General features: G+C 34.5%; 3 protein-coding genes and 1 long non-coding RNA gene across 4 annotated transcripts; all 4 read right to left on the bottom strand.

Moving 5' to 3' along the window:
* Nucleotides 1-3,105: 3,105 nt before the first annotated feature.
* Nucleotides 3,106-3,502, bottom strand: LOC133802338 (uncharacterized). Its single transcript, XR_009877248.1, has 2 exons — nt 3,403-3,502; nt 3,106-3,287 (listed from the first exon to the last, which is right to left on the bottom strand). It is a non-coding gene; the product is annotated as an uncharacterized LOC133802338 (long non-coding RNA).
* A 217-nt stretch (nt 3,503-3,719) lies between these two features.
* Nucleotides 3,720-5,166, bottom strand: LOC133800240 (uncharacterized). Its single transcript, XM_062238193.1, has 5 exons — nt 4,890-5,166; nt 4,555-4,815; nt 4,158-4,480; nt 3,908-4,064; nt 3,720-3,800 (listed from the first exon to the last, which is right to left on the bottom strand). Exons 1-5 carry the CDS (start codon nt 5,136-5,138, stop codon nt 3,720-3,722), a joined length of 1,071 nt encoding a protein of 356 aa, XP_062094177.1. The 5' UTR covers nt 5,139-5,166.
* A 230-nt stretch (nt 5,167-5,396) lies between these two features.
* On the bottom strand, nt 5,397-6,762 carry LOC133800856 (uncharacterized). The gene is made up of 3 exons (XM_062238940.1): nt 6,421-6,762; nt 5,978-6,336; nt 5,397-5,899 (listed from the first exon to the last, which is right to left on the bottom strand). Exons 2-3 carry the CDS (start codon nt 6,326-6,328, stop codon nt 5,438-5,440), a joined length of 813 nt encoding a protein of 270 aa, XP_062094924.1. The 5' UTR covers nt 6,329-6,336; nt 6,421-6,762; the 3' UTR covers nt 5,397-5,437.
* Nucleotides 6,453-14,951, bottom strand: LOC133800241 (uncharacterized). The gene is made up of 7 exons (XM_062238194.1): nt 14,683-14,951; nt 12,283-12,490; nt 10,459-10,692; nt 10,306-10,357; nt 7,385-9,913; nt 7,193-7,298; nt 6,453-7,106 (listed from the first exon to the last, which is right to left on the bottom strand). Exons 5-7 carry the CDS (start codon nt 9,904-9,906, stop codon nt 6,453-6,455), a joined length of 3,282 nt encoding a protein of 1,093 aa, XP_062094178.1. The 5' UTR covers nt 9,907-9,913; nt 10,306-10,357; nt 10,459-10,692; nt 12,283-12,490; nt 14,683-14,951.
* Between the last annotated feature and the right edge of the window lie 1,869 nt (nt 14,952-16,820).

Genomic DNA, 16,820 nt, shown 5'->3' on the forward strand with positions numbered 1-16,820 from the left:
GATTCAAGGTGGAATCATGTCGATCTCATATGTTAAGCAAGTGAGAACTTAGCGGATCCATTTACAAAACCTCTTGTGAGAAGGTTAGTAAGTTCTACTTCAAAAAGGATGATATTGAAACTCCTAGAATAATAGATTCACCAATGATGGCAACCCAACTCTCAACTTGTACAAATCAAGGGAAAGAGTTCAATGGGTAAGAACAAGTCATTGATAAGTGAATAGTTTCAACACTAAATGATGAGTTCCATCCGAGATGGTTAGTGTTGGTTGCTACCAAGTTAGGGCTAAGCCTAAGGCTTTTAATGAAGTTCAGTTGAGTGTAACAAGCATCTATAAAGGTAGCAAAGACGTTGTAAGAACTTCACCTATGTGGACTTAGAGGTGGTGTCGCCTCTCATGGGAGTTGGAGTTTCTCCACGGAAAGTTCATGAAGAGATGAGCACATGGTCATGATAGTGCTAAGCCAGAGTGGGAAAACAAAAGATGTGGTGGAGGTGTGTGAGGTATCACCAGTTTTATCATATGGAATACTTGGTTCAAGTTTTAAGAAACTAATGATTTCGATAAGACTTTGTGGTATTTTCACTAAGGTAAATTCAAACTAAAATGTACTTTATTTTAAGCACCAAAAACTGTTTTAAGCTAGAGAATGAGGCTTGTATTTAACCAAATGGGGGATTGATTAGTTAAATACAAAAGATAAGTGTCAAAATACAAGAAAGGTATAAACACTTAGTAAATTTCACATAGTGAAGATGTGAAATTTGAGCTTCAATTGTAGTCACTTTTAAAATGCATTTTTGGGTCCAAAGTGATGCATGAAAGTATGTAAGGGTTCCCAAAAATTTTGGTAGCATTTAAAGAATTTTTAGGACCTTTGGAAGGGTTCCCAAATAGAGTATCGCCACCCAAGTGACGAAGCATCGTATGCATGTAGGCGACGCGTCGCCTACTGCAGTACGTACAAGTTACGTGAAATGCTCTTAATGATGTGTTTTACAAGTCTAAGGATTAGACCTAATGTGGGTGCCTACTCTATATAACGGTCAAAATAGTATTTTGAAAGACTTGATCACTCTCTCCAATCTCTCTCTACCCTCTCTCTCTCTCTCTAGCTCCAAGAATCTCTAGTTTTCTCCAAGAACTCTCAAAGAAAGTGCTTGAATTTGAGAGTTTAAGGCTTGTTAAATCTCAATCCTCATTTCCTCTTAGAAAAGGCCTCAAGCATCCATGGCGGCTAGGAAATAAAGTAACAGGATAGCTTTTTGCAACATGGATAAGCCTTGGTTTTGTGTTTTTGCTTTGTTCAAAGGGTTTGCTCAAGGTGGTGGTTTCGCCTAAGGTATTTTAGAGCTTCATCAAACTTGAAAAAGGCCATTAATCTACTTGGGTTTGCAAGTTCTTTATCAATCTTTATTTAGTCTCTGTCAATCCATTTTTTGTGTTGATTCTAGTTTTGGAGGTGATGTTATCTCAGTCTCCCTCAATAGAAAGTTGACATGTCACTACTGAGGGTCGAGCCTCAGCCTCTGATTGTGTCAATGCGAACACTCGAGCTGGAGCTAAGTTGTCCACATTCTTTGGTTCTTCATTCTTCACCCTTGGGAAATCTTTCTTAAGATGCCCTACTGTATCACATAAAATGTAGGCCTCCGCCCGACACTCTCCCAAATGACGTCTTTTGCATCTGGCACATTCTGGATAAGTCCTCCAGCTTTCATTGTTGCCCTGCCTGTATACCCCGTGACCTTTTATCTAGGCCTGGAACTGTAATGGTATTTGGGGTCTTTCTCTTCTGATCACTAGGGCCTCCTCCCTTTCTAGATCCAATAAAGAGAAGTCACACCCTCCTAGAGTCCCTTCTAGTCGTGTTGTCACGCCAAATCTTGTTTTCAGCGCCCTCAGCAGTAAGGGTCTTCTCCATTACCTAAGCATAAGTCGTCACTCCAGGTACTGAAGTAATTTTAACATCTTGGGCTATCATAACGTTCAGCCCTCAAACAAATCTCTCTTTCCTTATCACATCAGTTGGCACCATGTCTGCAGCGAACTTGGCCAACGTGTCAAATTCCAAGGCGTACTTTGTACAAGTCATGGTGCCCTGTACCAAATTACTGAACTCATTGAACAATTATTTGAACTCCTCCCAGCTTGATGTCTTTACATCTCTGGTATGGGATACCACTTCTCAGCAGATTCGGGTGTAACGTCCAAAATATGCTAATAAGGCTTAGTGACTTGATTAGCGTGCTGTGAGGGCAATAATTGATTTAATTATGTTATTACTGTTGTTATTAAATGATCAAATCAAAGGTACGCACACTACTACAAAAAAGATTTTTTAGGACTAGCATTGCGAGTCCTAAAAAAGTTTTTAGGACTCGCGGGGCGCGAGTCCTCTATTTGAGAGCCTTAAAAACTAAGGTTTTTTAGGACTCGCGCTGCGAGTCCTAAAAAAAAGTTTTTAGGACTCGCATTGCGAGTCCTAAAAAAAGGTTTTTAGGACTCGCGTTGCGAGTCCTAAAAAATATGGTTGAGTGCCTTTAATAGATTTTTTAGGACTCGCTTCGCGAGTCCTAAAAGAAAGTTTTTAGGACTCGCTTTGCGAGTCCTAAAAAATATGGTTGAGTGCCTTTAATAGATTTTTTAGGACTCGCTTTGCGAGTCCTAAAAGAAAGTTTTTAGGACTCGCAAAGTGAGTCCTAAAAAATCTGGTTGAGTGCCTTTAAGTGATTTTTTAGGACTCGCTTTGCGAGTCCTAAAAGAAAGTTTTTAGGACTCGCAATGCGAGTCCTAAAAAATCTGGTTGAGTGCCTTCAAGTGATTTTTTAGGACTCGCTTTGCGAGTCCTAAAAGAAAGTTTTTAGGACTCGCAATGCGAGTCCTAAAAAATCTTGTTGAGTGCCTTTAAGTGATTTTTTAGGACTCGCGTTGCTAGTCCTAAAAAATCCCATTGAGTGTCTTTAATTAATTTTTTAGGACTCGCTTTGCATGCCCTTAAAAGCAATTTTTTTTTTTATAAAAAATGTAGCTACAATTTTCACTTTAATTTAAATATATATCAATTTGAGTGTCGAAAATGTATTAAATGAAATTTGAAAATAAAATACTAAAAAAATTGAAATAAAATTTGCAAAATAAATTTAAAATTTCTGAACATGTGTATTGTAATTAGCTAGCTATAACATCATTCATTTTGCTCTAACCAATTGTAAAAATGACATTGCCCATTCTTCTCGAACTTCGTCAATTTCTTGAGTAGTATATGGTTTGTCAGAGGTGAACTGGAAAAAAAAAAGAAACAAAACTTTAATTAGAATTATATTAGTGGTAATAAATTCAAAGCATATACAAAAATTATACTAGATTAATATTATGTAGTTGTATATTGTTTGTTACCTGTTTCGACAAGAAATGTTTGATATGAGGGGCACTAATAAGTACATTCTTCATCATCCTCATAACGTAATATCCGCAGTCAATATTGTTTGGTTGTTTACGGCACTATATAAAGATTGGTAATACATATATAATTCTTAGTATTAAATATCTTAAACATCTTTACATATACATAAACTATATACAAATAGAAACATACCGTAGGTTGGAAATACTTTACTCCCAATGGGCGTTTGTTGATCTTTTGACGTGCTTTCATTCTTTCTGTGAAATACATCTCAAATGCATCATGGATGGTCTCCTTGATGGTTGTCCTGTTATCTAATGGTGCATTGAGAGGATCGAGAAAACAACAATAATGCAAATGGGGAAATAATAAAAATAACATCCAATGCTCCCTGTTGAAAGAACAAGTATTACAAAGTTGTTAATTTTAAATTCTATTTGTTTGTATCAATGAAAAGCATATTAATTAAACTTACCCATGGTTATAAGGCATAACTACCCAATCTTGTTTTTTAGACGTGCAATATAACATCCTATCACATAAAGCTTGAGCACGACTATCTGCACGAGTCACGGAAGTAGAAACCTTATTCGGATTCATAAACAACAATGATCCTTTCTTTTCCTCGTCTAATAATAGTGTCTGGTACAAAATCCTATAAACAAATATAATGTATTAATAAGAAAACTAAATAATTGATGAAAGAAAATCCTTACAATAAATATTATTAACTTCATATAGAGCATACCTCATGTAGAAGACAATACATGATTGTCCAATCATCTCATTTCTACAAAATTCAAGTATTTCATCCCGAAATAGAGCAAAATATTCACAAGCATGGCCAAACACATCAAAGTCAATAGACACTTCAACGGCATAATCATGTTTAGTCCAAGCATTGACGATTTCAAAAACTTGTCTTAACTTAGGCGACAATGAAGATGGTTGTTGCACCTCTTGTGACAATGACTCCTTAGGCGCTCGTTTTGGAACTAGTTTTTGAGTTTGTGGTGCTAATGGTAGAGAAGTTTTTTTCCCAGCTTGCTTTCCTTTTTTTTTCACGACCTCCTAATAATAAACCCATAACAAATAATTAATAATAGAATAAATAAATAAAAATTTAATAGTCTTACAAGAATTACCTGTGTCGCTCCATTGAAGATGACTAGCGACTTGGGCCAACGTATCAAACTCCCAATAGCTTGTTTGACTGTATAAATCTCACTGTCAGGGATCGGGTTAACAAGTAGAGCATCAGGTTGGTCAGCAAACTCAATTGCACCGCGGTAGTTTTCTCCTAAGTTTTCTCCATGGATGTCTGAGCTACTAGTAACTAGAATGTATCCCCTACCAACGATGTTGGTGATAGAGCCTAATGCAAATTTGCATTCAATCATTTTATCCTGCACATATTTAGATATGTATAAATATGTTATACAAGTTCACAAATTTAGATTTTAAAAAGATAAAGCTATACCTGATTTGATCCAGGAGTGGGGATAAACACAGGTGCCTCTTCTGGTTGTGGGGGCGGGGGTGCTAGAGGTTGATCCTGCGATTTCGGTGATGCTTGATGAGATGGTGTCACCTGATCTATGGGTGATCCATAGTTTGGCACTGACGCATGAGAAGATCCTCCAAAGCCACTATGTTGTCCTTTCATCTGTTCCATAAACTGTCGCATCATTTCCTCTTGTCTTTTGATCATTTCTTGTTGTTGTTTCATTATTTCTTCTTATTGACGGTATTTTTCTTCCATCATTGCAAATCGAGCCTCAACTGAGGAAGCCTCAAATTCTTTTCCCTTTTTCTTACTGGATAGTGGGGTTTTCCAGAATTGGCTAGGCGTTACACCGAGCCCAATACCCCTCACTCGCCCTCTGCTCTCAGGGGTGCCTAATGCCATAGTAAGCACATCCTTAGACCCATCAGGTTCAAATTTTCCTTCACTCATGAGCTTACTATAGTGCTCCTGCAAACAAAATATAGAAATATAGTTATTCTCATTAAAAATAAGTAATCCAATCATATAAAATGTAGTACACTTACTATGTTGCGAGCTACGCTTGTTGCCTCGGTACCAACCGGCTCACCCTTTTTGTTAGAATGTCCCGCCAACCACAACTGTGACCTGTCGATTTCAGACACCTCGAGTCCAAAATTTTTTTGTTGCAGCCTTTCCAGTGCCAACAAATACCCACCTCGTGACATATGATGGTTGTGTTTATTTTTTTTTCGACGATCTTGATGTATTTTTCTTATTTTCTTCCAATCATCAGTCATGCGTGAAACACAGAACTCATCCCATTCTGTTTTAGTGATCAACTGTGAGTAACCTCTTGGCATATTGAACGTCTTGATGGTCGGATTTGCATCAAGTACATCATAGATGCATACCTTAGTCAGATGGGATTTGAATGATCTCCATCGTTTTGCCGCCCTTGACATAATTTTTCTTTTTGATTTATGGTCTATGTCAAATGTAGCCTACAATTGAAAACAATACAAATCGTTAGTCTACATTAAAAATACAAACAACATATATTATAGTGATAGAGAAAATACCTTAATGATTTCCCAAAATTTTTCTTTGTCTGATTTAGGAACTTTATCCCAACTCGCGTGTGTGATTGAAGCACACCTCTTGATAGTTGATCCGATCATTGATCCCAATTTTGATCTCATTGTACCAATCACTTGTCCATATTCATTGAACTTGATCGGTACCTTAACACCTTCACTTCGCATTTTGGCTATGTCGGGCATGGTACATAGTCCCCTAACAGATCTCACATGCACTATAGCAGTGTCATCATTCTCCTCCTGACCAACATTATTTTCAAGTCCAGGAAGTGGACAATCATCATCAAGTCCAGGAAGTGGACAATCATCATCAAAACCTCCTGGATCAGCCATGGAAATATCTGAAAAGGAAACGATTATAAACAATGTTAATAGGAAATCGTCAATATGATAGGAAAATTAAATATAAAATGAACAAATCCAACCTTCAGAAGAAGAAAAAACAAGTCAACATTTATCACAGTATATGATCAACCCATACATCGTCACCATCAAAACGCAAACAAATATCATCGTCATCTACACCATCATCAATAGGGTATTCGGTAAGCTGTGGTTCGGGAATTGTGACAGGTTGTTGAAGGAGTGGTAAGTCATGTACATCATTCTCTTTGTCTCTCCAATCTATCGGTTGAGTAGGAACCACGACTGACCATTGCTTGTCTGATGGATCATTCACATAAAAAACTAGTTTGGCTTGTGTTGCCATTATGAAACGATCATTTTTGTGCCCAATTCGATTTAAATCAACTGAAGTAAAACCTAAATCATCAACCTTTATTCCCTTGTCACTTTTCACCCAATCACATAAGAAGACCGGCACTCTAGTTGTAGTATAATCTAATTCCCAAATTTCTTGGATTACTCCATAAAATGTCATATCACACTCTACAGGATTTTTGTCCTTTGAACTAGAGATTTGCACAGTTTTTGCTACAATACAAACTCCACTATTCTGTGTGGTTCTTACATTATCTCGTTCCAAAGTATTGAATTGAGTACCGTTGACGATGTATGATGGGTACTTAAACACATTCAGAGAAGGACCACGAGAAATCCACTTAACTATGTCTGACACATGACACGACGTGTGGGTCACTTCAATTGCAACCTTTGTTAAAAAACATGAAATAATAATTAATAACATGTCATGCAATAAAAAAAAAAAGATTTAAAATTATTTACTCAAATCAATACCTTGTTCTCTAACCAAGTACTAAACGTACGATAGTGTTCATCTTGGATCCATTTTTGGTTCTTTGACTTAGATGGATATTTTTTCCGAAGCCAAACAAAATGATTCCTTCATAAATGTATGCAAAATTAGTATGAATCAATACAAATATCACAATAATGTTTTATGATATCATACTGTCTAAGATAACTTACTCGATGTAAGGTTGAATCTCATCAATATTTTGCAATACAAGACAGTGTGCTTCATGTCTTTCATCTTGAGTTATTGAGCATATAACACCACCTTTTCCACCATAACCACCATTACTTTTATTTAATGTAGATTGATCGCCCACGCTTGTCACACCATGCAAGTATTCTGAACAAAATTCAATGGCTTCTTCTGCAATATAGCATTCAACAATACATCCTTCGGGTCTACTTCTATTTCTAACATAACTCTTAAGAATCTTCATGTATCGCTCAAAGGGATACATCCATCTTAAATAAACAGGTCCGCATAGTTTAATCTCTCTAACCAAATGGACTGTAAGATGCACCATTATGTCAAAAAAAGAAGGTGGGAAGAATCGCTCTAAGTAACACAAGATTATAGCAATCTCCACTTGTAAATTGTCTAACGTTGAAACGTCAATCGTCTTACAACATAAATACTTGAAAAACAAACACATTCGTGTGATTATTTCTCGAACCTTTCTAGGTAGCACACCACGAATAGCCACAGGTAGAATGTGTTGGAATAGGACATGACAATCATGAGATTTCATGCCGACCAAATTCAAATTCTTCATATCCACCAACGTTCTTATGTTTGAAGAATACCCTTCTGGAACTTTAATATTGTATAGACAATTGCAAAGTTCTTTTTTCTCATCCTTAGTGAGTGTGTAACAAGCTGCCGGTAAAAATGTTCTATTAGGGCCAGCTTTTGGATGTAGGTTTTTTCGCAAGCCCAATGCAGCCAAGTCTTTCCGAGCTTTAATACCGTCCTTACTTTTACTTGGAATATTTAACAAAGTTCCTATTAGACTATCACACACATTTTTCTCAATGTGCATGACATCTAAATTATGTCGCAAAAGTAACTTTTCCCAATATTCAAGCTCAAAGAAAATTGATTTTTTCTTCCAAGGACTTGTAGACTCATCCGCACTAGTCAAACTAACTTCAGTCTTATCCTTGCCAACACTCTTTCCACGACCCTTCTTCTTCTTAATTGGACAAACAATAGGTTTTCCTACCTTAAAATGAATTACAGATACCTTATTAAGTACTTGATTCCCAGTCAAAGGAACTGGAGCCAAACCAAACTCTTGTTCACCATTGAATGCATTTTTCCAAGTTCTAAAATAATGTCTCCGGGGCAAGAATTTTCTATGTCCCATATAGCACACCTTGCGAGAATGTTTCAAATATTGAGAGAAAGTCTTCTCCTCACAAATAGGACAAGCTTTGTATCCTTTTACACTGTAACCAGATAAATTTCCATAAGCGGGGAAGTCGTTGATTGTCCATAACAACACCGCTCGAAGGGTAAATTCTTCTTTTCGGTATGCATCATAAGCCCTAACTCCTTCATTCCATAAAGTTTTCAAGTCATCAATTAGGGGAGCTAAGTAGACGTCAATATCGTTACCAGGTTGTTTAGGTCCAGATATCAGCAAGGTCAGTAAGGTAAACTTCCTTTTCATACAAAGCCATGGCGGTAAATTATATATGACTAGCATAACAGGCCAACAACTATACTTACTACTGAGAGAAGTATGAGGATTAATTCCATCCGTAGAAAGAGCTAGACGAATATTTCTAGGTTCATTGGCAAATGAAGGCCATTCAAAATCCACTGTCTTCCACGCTGGTGAGTCAGCAGGATGTCTAAGTCTACCGTCCTTTATTCTCTCATTCGCATGCCAAGTCAAATTCTTAGCATGATCAACATTTCGATAAAATCGAATCAAACGAGGAATTGGAGGAATATACCACAAAACTTTTGCTGGTACTCCTTCCTTAACTTCCTCTAAATTCCTTTTCTTTTGCCATCTGGACACACCACAAGTAGGACACGAATTCGCATCTACAAGGCTATTCCGATATAATATGCAATCATTAGGACAAGCATGTATTTTTTCATATTGCAAGCCTATTGAGCACATAGTTTTCTTAGCCTCGTAAAATGATACGGGCACCTCGTTTTCTTCAGGCAGTAAATCTTTCAAAAAAACTAACAATTCCGTGAAACTCTTATCACTCCATCCATTTTTGGCTTTTATATTGTACAATCTAAGAAGGGCTGACAACTTTGAAAATTTAGTGCAACCAGAGTAAATCGGCTTTTCAGCGTCATTAAGAAGATTTTCAAACTTAACGGGATCTACTTCTGATTCATAATATGCATCGTCAATCATTTCATCTAAATTATCCTCACGATCCAATTGCCTATAATTCCGATATTCATTCATCATAGGAGGGTCCGGAGTAACATGAAGCTCTTCACCATGCCAATACCATATTTTATAACTTTTGTCTATCCCGTGGAAATATAAGTGCTCTTTTATTATTGTGGCAGTCATCTTTTTCATATTTCCACACTTACTACAAGGACAACAAATATAGTTTGGATCTTTGGCATGATCCAAACTAAATTTAAGAAACTCATCGACCCCTTTTATATATTCTACTGACATCCTATCAGCTGACATCCATTCTTTGTCCATATTGCGCCTATTTGTTTTAATAAAAAATTAAAATTAAGAAAATAAAATAAACATACAAAACAAAACTAAGTATAAAAAAATCTATAGAAAATCGGGCAGCATATCCCCTAATTTACTAGCCTAGCCATCTGTCCCAATCAACACCAATATATCAAACAAATCAAACAGCACACAAGTTTTCATCCATATATCATCGCAGCACACAAAATTCTCAGAACCTACTTCACTAAGACATGCAAGTTCTCAATCTTCCGTTATCACCACAGCACACAGAATTCCCAGAACCTACTTCACTACGGATGAATATCTAAGATATTCAAACTCCACTAAAGTAGTACAGTTATCATTCAAAATTGTAAAATATTGAATTTTTTAAAAACTAAATCAAATGCAACATACCTCTTGCAATTAGCTACCAATCCAATGCTTTAAAACCAATCAAAATATTAACCTATTCATTTTAATCAACATTATAAAACAAGAAAAAAGTCAGATGTTGACATGCTCTTTTAAAAAAGTTAAAATCAACACAACAAATATATGCATACATACTTGTATATTCTTTTACAAGTCACACTTGTATCAATAGCTATTACTTTGGACTGCACACTGCTCTGAGACATCAGCAAGTGATTTGAGATTGCACTTAATCAAGGCTTCAACAAAGTAGCAAGTTTCATCTTCCGTGTTACCTTCAGGAACATCTACCATAAATGATTCTATCACCAAAGTCCCTGGTCTTCCATCAATTATTTCTGGATGAAGAGAGACAATTGAAGAGTAGTTCTAGAAAAAAAAAACAAAGAAAAGTTGAGGATCAATGGCTTGGTTTAGGCTGCCTACAATTAACATAACCAAGAAATTAGTATATATATACAGTATATATAGTCTACTCCTTAACTTTCCTATGGAAAGTTTATCGAATACGAGTAATCATGTCACATTATTAAACATTGATCAACAGAACTTGATTATACTCGCTAATCAACAGGACCAATTTCTCTTTTCACAATACTTCACATGGTGCACAAGAAAACAAATCATATATATTGCATAATTAGAAGTTTTCTTGATTGAAAGAAAAAAAAAAAAAAAAACTCCACATAACAATAGCTGCAAGACAAAGAAAAATTTAAGTTTATATGTGCATGAAGAGTACCCATAAAACTCTCTTCTAATGCAAAAATTACAAAAATATGCTAATGAATCACTACCAAGACTAAAATACCATATTCTTTTACAAGTGTGAGAAGGAAATGAGCACTCTTCATTTTTTTTTTTGGTAAACTGGTTAAGCTCTCATTTAATTTGATCATCAATCTTTTTTGCTTCATTCAATGACCAATTGCAAGGAAGTGGTCATCTTTCTCTCTAGTAGTATTACTTAGCTTTAAGTGCATTTTTAGCCACTTGTTTGATTTTAATTAGAGCTGAGAATCTATTTGATTTTATTTGTAATAAATAAGATATTACCTGCCTTTAGAATTTAGATGTGAAAACAAGACTTCTGTTAAGTAGAAACAATTCCATGTCTTGCTTGGGGAGCACTCTATAGAATTTTCACATATCCTAACTAACACATAAAATTCAAAACAACCCTTTTTTTGTCAACACACAAACAGTACTTTTCTACCATCTCATTAGTTTTTCTGGCCATTTTACTACATTTATTCTCTAAAAGAAATGTGCTAAATTAGTTAAGTTGTTCTTAAATCCCCTGTACTTGCAAACGTCACTACCATTCCATGATTCAAGAACGCCCTTTGGAGCTTTAGAGATTTTCTCTTTGGGGAATTGTGGTATCACAGCCCACTCCATTGAGTACTATGCATCGAATGAGAAGTGGAAAAATGGGGAGTAATGATGAAGCAGAGGAAGGAATTGATCTCATATCTATTTTCTCAATACAGAGGCTGCTTGGGATTATTGGGTTTTCTCAATGTGGAACACAATAGTTAATATATAGAGAAAAAGAGAGTGGGACTGAACTGATTAAGCTAGTAGACTTGTGGTAATTCTAGGGAAGAATAGTCAACACCTCCTTTCCAATCCATTCCACCCAAAAAAGATAAATAAAATTTAAAAAATTAAATCAAGTAAAAGAATAGTCAATAAACTCACGAGCTAAACAGATGGAAAAAAAAAACTGACATAAACTTGTTTTGTCCATAGGTTTAGCTGGTTGCACTTCGTTTTCAAAGAGGCCAATGTCTCCTTTTTTATATATATTTATATATATATATATATTTCTAGTCCAAATAATTGATAACACATCAAGAAGTAGTTTAACAAAAGTAATATTATGATGCATACATTAATTCGGGCTCATTTTTGAAATGAATGTACCTCTAATAAAGAGAAGTTCTTCCTACTTACAAGTTTAGGTAAGTTGACAACTAACACGTACAAGCCAGGACTAGTCCTCCAGGACAGGCTGCCTCTCAAGCTCAGTTAGAAGTTCTGTCAGGGGAGCTGTGGTGCCATTGTCAACCTCATTTCCACCCCTGCACTGAAGCAATTGTTCCCGTAGACTTTGTACAAGCTCGTTAAGTTTCCGTATATTTTTCTCCTGAGAGAGGATAATCTGCAGCAGAGTAACAAGATAAGAATTAGGGTCATAAATCTCAGAGGAACTTTCCAATTTCAGATTAAACATCCGATAATCAAAAGAAAAAGGTAGCAAGAAATTAAAAAGAGAATCTTCAGATAAAATGTGACAAGAAAAGTTTAGACACAAAAACAGTAAGCACTTCTACTCAACCAAAGTTAATAGAATAGAAGTCAAGTCAAAATTTTCCGAAAGGGGCCATATGAAATGACCTGCGTATCTACAAGTGACATTATCTAAATAAATTCACTCTTTATTAAGTGTTAATAAAGAGGTCACACAGATTATTCTTATTTGGAGATAAAATTATTTCATACTTTTGGAATGACAAACAATTAATAAAATATAAATAGCCAGTGAGCAATTTAAAATACACATGATATATGTAATACTTTATCCACAGTCCACACAAATAAAATAGTAAATGACACAATAGGGGTAGTTCCCAAACTCCAATCATGGTTCTCAGAGCATAAAAACTGAAGTATGATACTAATTAAGAAGAACACACAAGTAGTTTGGTTTGGTCGACACTTGAAAGCCAGATAAACATTTATATAAATATATATATGTATATGTATATTTATATTTATGTACATTTGTAATTTGGCATTTAGCATATTCAACTACAGGTTCTCTCATTCCAACCATGATTTGCTTACATATGCAAATTTACTACTTCTAGATCTAGACATGATTAGATATATATATATAGTAATAAAATATTTAATTTTTTAATAGTTGCAGGCCATGAAATCTCTCTATCTTCATTACAAATTTTTTAATAGTGTCATATTTTCCCAAATTGATCTCTAGAGGATGATGTGACTGTTATATGCTATGAAGAACATGACCATTAATATGTTAGTCTTGAAGAACAGCTCCAAAAATGGTGCCTAAATCTCCAACTTAAACTCAAGAGTTCTCTAATATGACATGACCATTAACAGAGATCAGAAGAATGGGCAATCAAGTATTAACAAGTAAAAACAATCAATTAAAAAGAAAGTCAGAAAAGAAATTCAGGCATTGTGTGATATGCTCAAAATCACCAAATCAAATTTTTTTTCTTTTTATTCACAAAACTGGTTCCCACAGTTTGAGAATGTAACCTCAATGGCATGTTTTGAGGCTCATTCAGTGCACAACTCTGTTATGGAACTAGTGTACTATACAGTATATATATACATAACAGGATATATATATAAGCAAAGAGAATGACAGAAATCCACGACTCTGTGTATATTACTGTGAAGATTGTGGTGTGTGTATATATATATATATATATAAAAGCACAGCCATTTGGCAACCTGTACAGCATTGCCTGTGCCTTTTTTCAAAATGAAGACTTCATTTACTCCAAGCTAGCCACCTAAACATTTTAATAATACTAATAGTATATAACTTCTAGATTTGACAAAAATAGCATTGAGACCAAAACAACAGCAGTCCACTTAGCTACACTCTTAATTTCTCTGTTCCAATGACTAGTTAATTTGGTTTGTATCTTTTTAAGAAAGATCTCTGATATTAGTTGTTCTGTTTTGCACTGTAATTTTTTTTCTTTCACTTTTTACTATTGTAAAGAAAGGGAAAATGTTAGATAAAAAAGAAAAAGAAAAAGAAAAAATAAAACTTTCTGTTTGAATTAACAACGCTCTTAAATTTCTCTTTGAATTCTAGTTCATGCTGTACTTTGGTCTAAATTCACAAGTACTTTACTGTCTTCTATTCTATTTGGGTATATTTTTCTAACATTTATAATATATATAAATCACCAAGCCTGGACTGATTGGATAAGAAAATTGTAGAATTTATTGCTGTATTCATGTGGAGGATGACATATATTACCATAGATTAGAGGTTCAAATATATATATATACATATATATATATCACATTCAAATGTATAATTAATTGAAACAAACATATTATACGGACAACAATATGTCTGTTGGCTGACCAAACAATGGTTTTCTAATTCTAGGTGTTTTGTTAAGAAAGAAGCCATTTTTTTTTTGGATTTGGTGGCAACCACGCCAAGTGCAAAAATCTCCAGATGGAGATTGCCATTTTGGAGTGATGAACCCAAAGCGATGTAATTCCTTTGAATTTAATCAGCAATAGTGCTTCTAGCAGACCAGAGCAAAATCAAAATGAAATATATACCTGGAAATCACCGAAGCACGCCGAGAGACGGAACCGTGAGCAACCAGCACCCCACGCCAAGAAGCACGCCGCCGGCGAGACTGCTGAAGCCGAGAACCCACCTGCCGTCGACACCGTTGACCACCGTCACTGCCGTTCACCTACAGCCACCGTTCACCTCTCTACCAGCCCTAAATGTTGTAATTTTGAATAAATCCCCAAATGTATTGCTGATAGTGCTCTATTGTGTTAACCCGAAAATTTCAAAAAATTTGATAGCTTTTTTAAGTGTTTTATATAATAATTTTAAGGACTTACTTTGGGAGTCCTTAATACTCTTTTAGGACTTGCAGAGAGTCCTAAAAGAGTAATAAGGACTCTCAAAGCAAGTCCTTAAAATTATTAAGCAGCACACTTATTTTTTAGCTTATATTTTTTTAGGACTTGCATATTCTTTTAGGACACTCATTGCGAGTCCTAAAAGAGTATTAAGGACTCTCAAAGCAAGTCCTCAAAATTATTAAATAAAACACTTATTTTTTTAGCCCAGATTTTTTTAGGACTCGCATATTATTTTAGGACACTCATTGCGAGTCCTAAAAGAGTATTAAGGACTCCCAAAGCAAGTCCTCAAAATTATTAAATAAAACACTTATTTTTTTAACCCAGATTTTTTTAGGACTCGCATATTATTTTAGGACACTCATTGCGAGTCCTAAATTGTGCTTTTTCAGGACTCTCAATAAGTGTCCTAAAAACTCTAAAAATATTTTTAAGGACTTGCATTTAGGTGCGTGTCCTAAAAAAGTGTCCCGTAAAGGGTATTTTGTAGTAGTGGCATCGAAATATATGGACCCATTTTAATAAATATTAATACCAGCCATGATCATATACATATATAAATATTAAATCACATATAAGTAGATAAGGGATTACCTCTTGTAGCCTATCAAGTTCCCTTGATTCTTTTTGTATAAATCAACAATCTTCCTATCCAGTTTTCTGAGATCTCACACCTTGATCTTCCAGATCAATCCTTAAACACACAAAGACGTGTATGGGCACGTAGGATTCAAAAGGTTGATTTATGTGACTCCCTAGATGTACTCAACACATGATATCTAGAGAGTTTTTTGATAGAGAGAAGGTTTAGAATAGTTTTCAGGTTTAGAGAAAAATATCGATTTTTGAGAAAGAGTCTGATTATTCATTCTTTTTGAATATCACGTATATCAGATTTATAAAGATATTTAATCTAATTAAATAATCTTTATTTAACTAAAATATAATTCAAATTAAAACTAAATATATATTTTTATTTAATTATCTATTTAAATCATATTTAAAAAGAATAATTAAACAACTGATTAAACAAATTTATTTGAAATTCAAAATTCAAATCCCAAGGATAAAAATCCCTTATTCTAGGCGCCACACACTGTAGTGTACAGTGTGTGTCGCCCATCCCTATTAGGGTTGCCTTAACTTTCTCATTTGTTTATTTAATCATCATTTAAGATAATATATTTATCCCAACATAAATATCAGTTAATTCAAAATTAGCTTTAACTTAAAATATTAGTTTTAAATCAAATAAATAAACATCACATTATAAATAAGATATTAATTATTATCTCTCTTTATATTAATCCAAACAAGATTAATATTAATTTTAACATATAGTTTTTCAAAATAAAAACTACATAGTTAAATAATTAATTAATTCACAATTAATCAATTACCCATAATTATTAAATAATTATTTCCTTGTTTGGAAAATTAATTTATTTGCAATTTAGTCATTTCTCTTAAAAAAATCTTTCTTTTAACATCCTTACCCTTGACAGTGTAGGATGGAGGTGATCTGGGGACCATAGACCTATCATATGAAGCTCCAATAAACCAGATTATTAATTAAACTCTTTAATCTAATAATCTTATCTATTAATTCCATGATTACTCCACTATAAATATGGAATTGCATTCTAAGTATTTATAGAATTATATTTATAGAGTTTTCCCTAGTAGTCCATTGATATAATCAATGTATATGTAATTATGTCCTCCATTATTGGTTCGTTAATTAGAGCTAGTCAAAAATACTGTTTTACCCTTCTAATTACCTCTTGATCCTTAAGTACCATTAATTCACTAGCGAA

This window comes from Humulus lupulus, chromosome 9 (genome assembly GCF_963169125.1).
Source record: "Humulus lupulus chromosome 9, drHumLupu1.1, whole genome shotgun sequence".
NCBI classification, from domain to species: domain Eukaryota; kingdom Viridiplantae; phylum Streptophyta; class Magnoliopsida; order Rosales; family Cannabaceae; genus Humulus; species Humulus lupulus.

What these genes read in the sequence shown, in the direction of transcription:
- LOC133800240 (XM_062238193.1), bottom strand. Translation starts at nt 5,138, where the DNA reads ATGAAACAACAACAAGAAATGATCAAAAGACAAGAGGAAATGATGCGA. An exon ending in CCACTCCTGGATCAAATCAG is followed by an intron (nt 4,816 to 4,889) that starts GTATAGCTTTAT and finishes AAATATGTGCAG; the next exon opens with GATAAAATGATTGAATGCAA. An exon ending in TCTTCAATGGAGCGACACAG is followed by an intron (nt 4,481 to 4,554) that starts GTAATTCTTGTA and finishes GTTTATTATTAG; the next exon opens with GAGGTCGTGAAAAAAAAAGG.
- LOC133800856 (XM_062238940.1), bottom strand. Translation starts at nt 6,328, where the DNA reads ATGGCTGATCCAGGAGGTTTTGATGATGATTGTCCACTTCCTGGACTT. An exon ending in AATTTTGGGAAATCATTAAG is followed by an intron (nt 5,900 to 5,977) that starts GTATTTTCTCTA and finishes TTTCAATTGTAG; the next exon opens with GCTACATTTGACATAGACCA.
- LOC133800241 (XM_062238194.1), bottom strand. Translation starts at nt 9,906, where the DNA reads ATGGACAAAGAATGGATGTCAGCTGATAGGATGTCAGTAGAATATATA. An exon ending in GAGATTCAACCTTACATCGA is followed by an intron (nt 7,299 to 7,384) that starts GTAAGTTATCTT and finishes ACATTTATGAAG; the next exon opens with GAATCATTTTGTTTGGCTTC. An exon ending in GTACTTGGTTAGAGAACAAG is followed by an intron (nt 7,107 to 7,192) that starts GTATTGATTTGA and finishes TTTTTAACAAAG; the next exon opens with GTTGCAATTGAAGTGACCCA.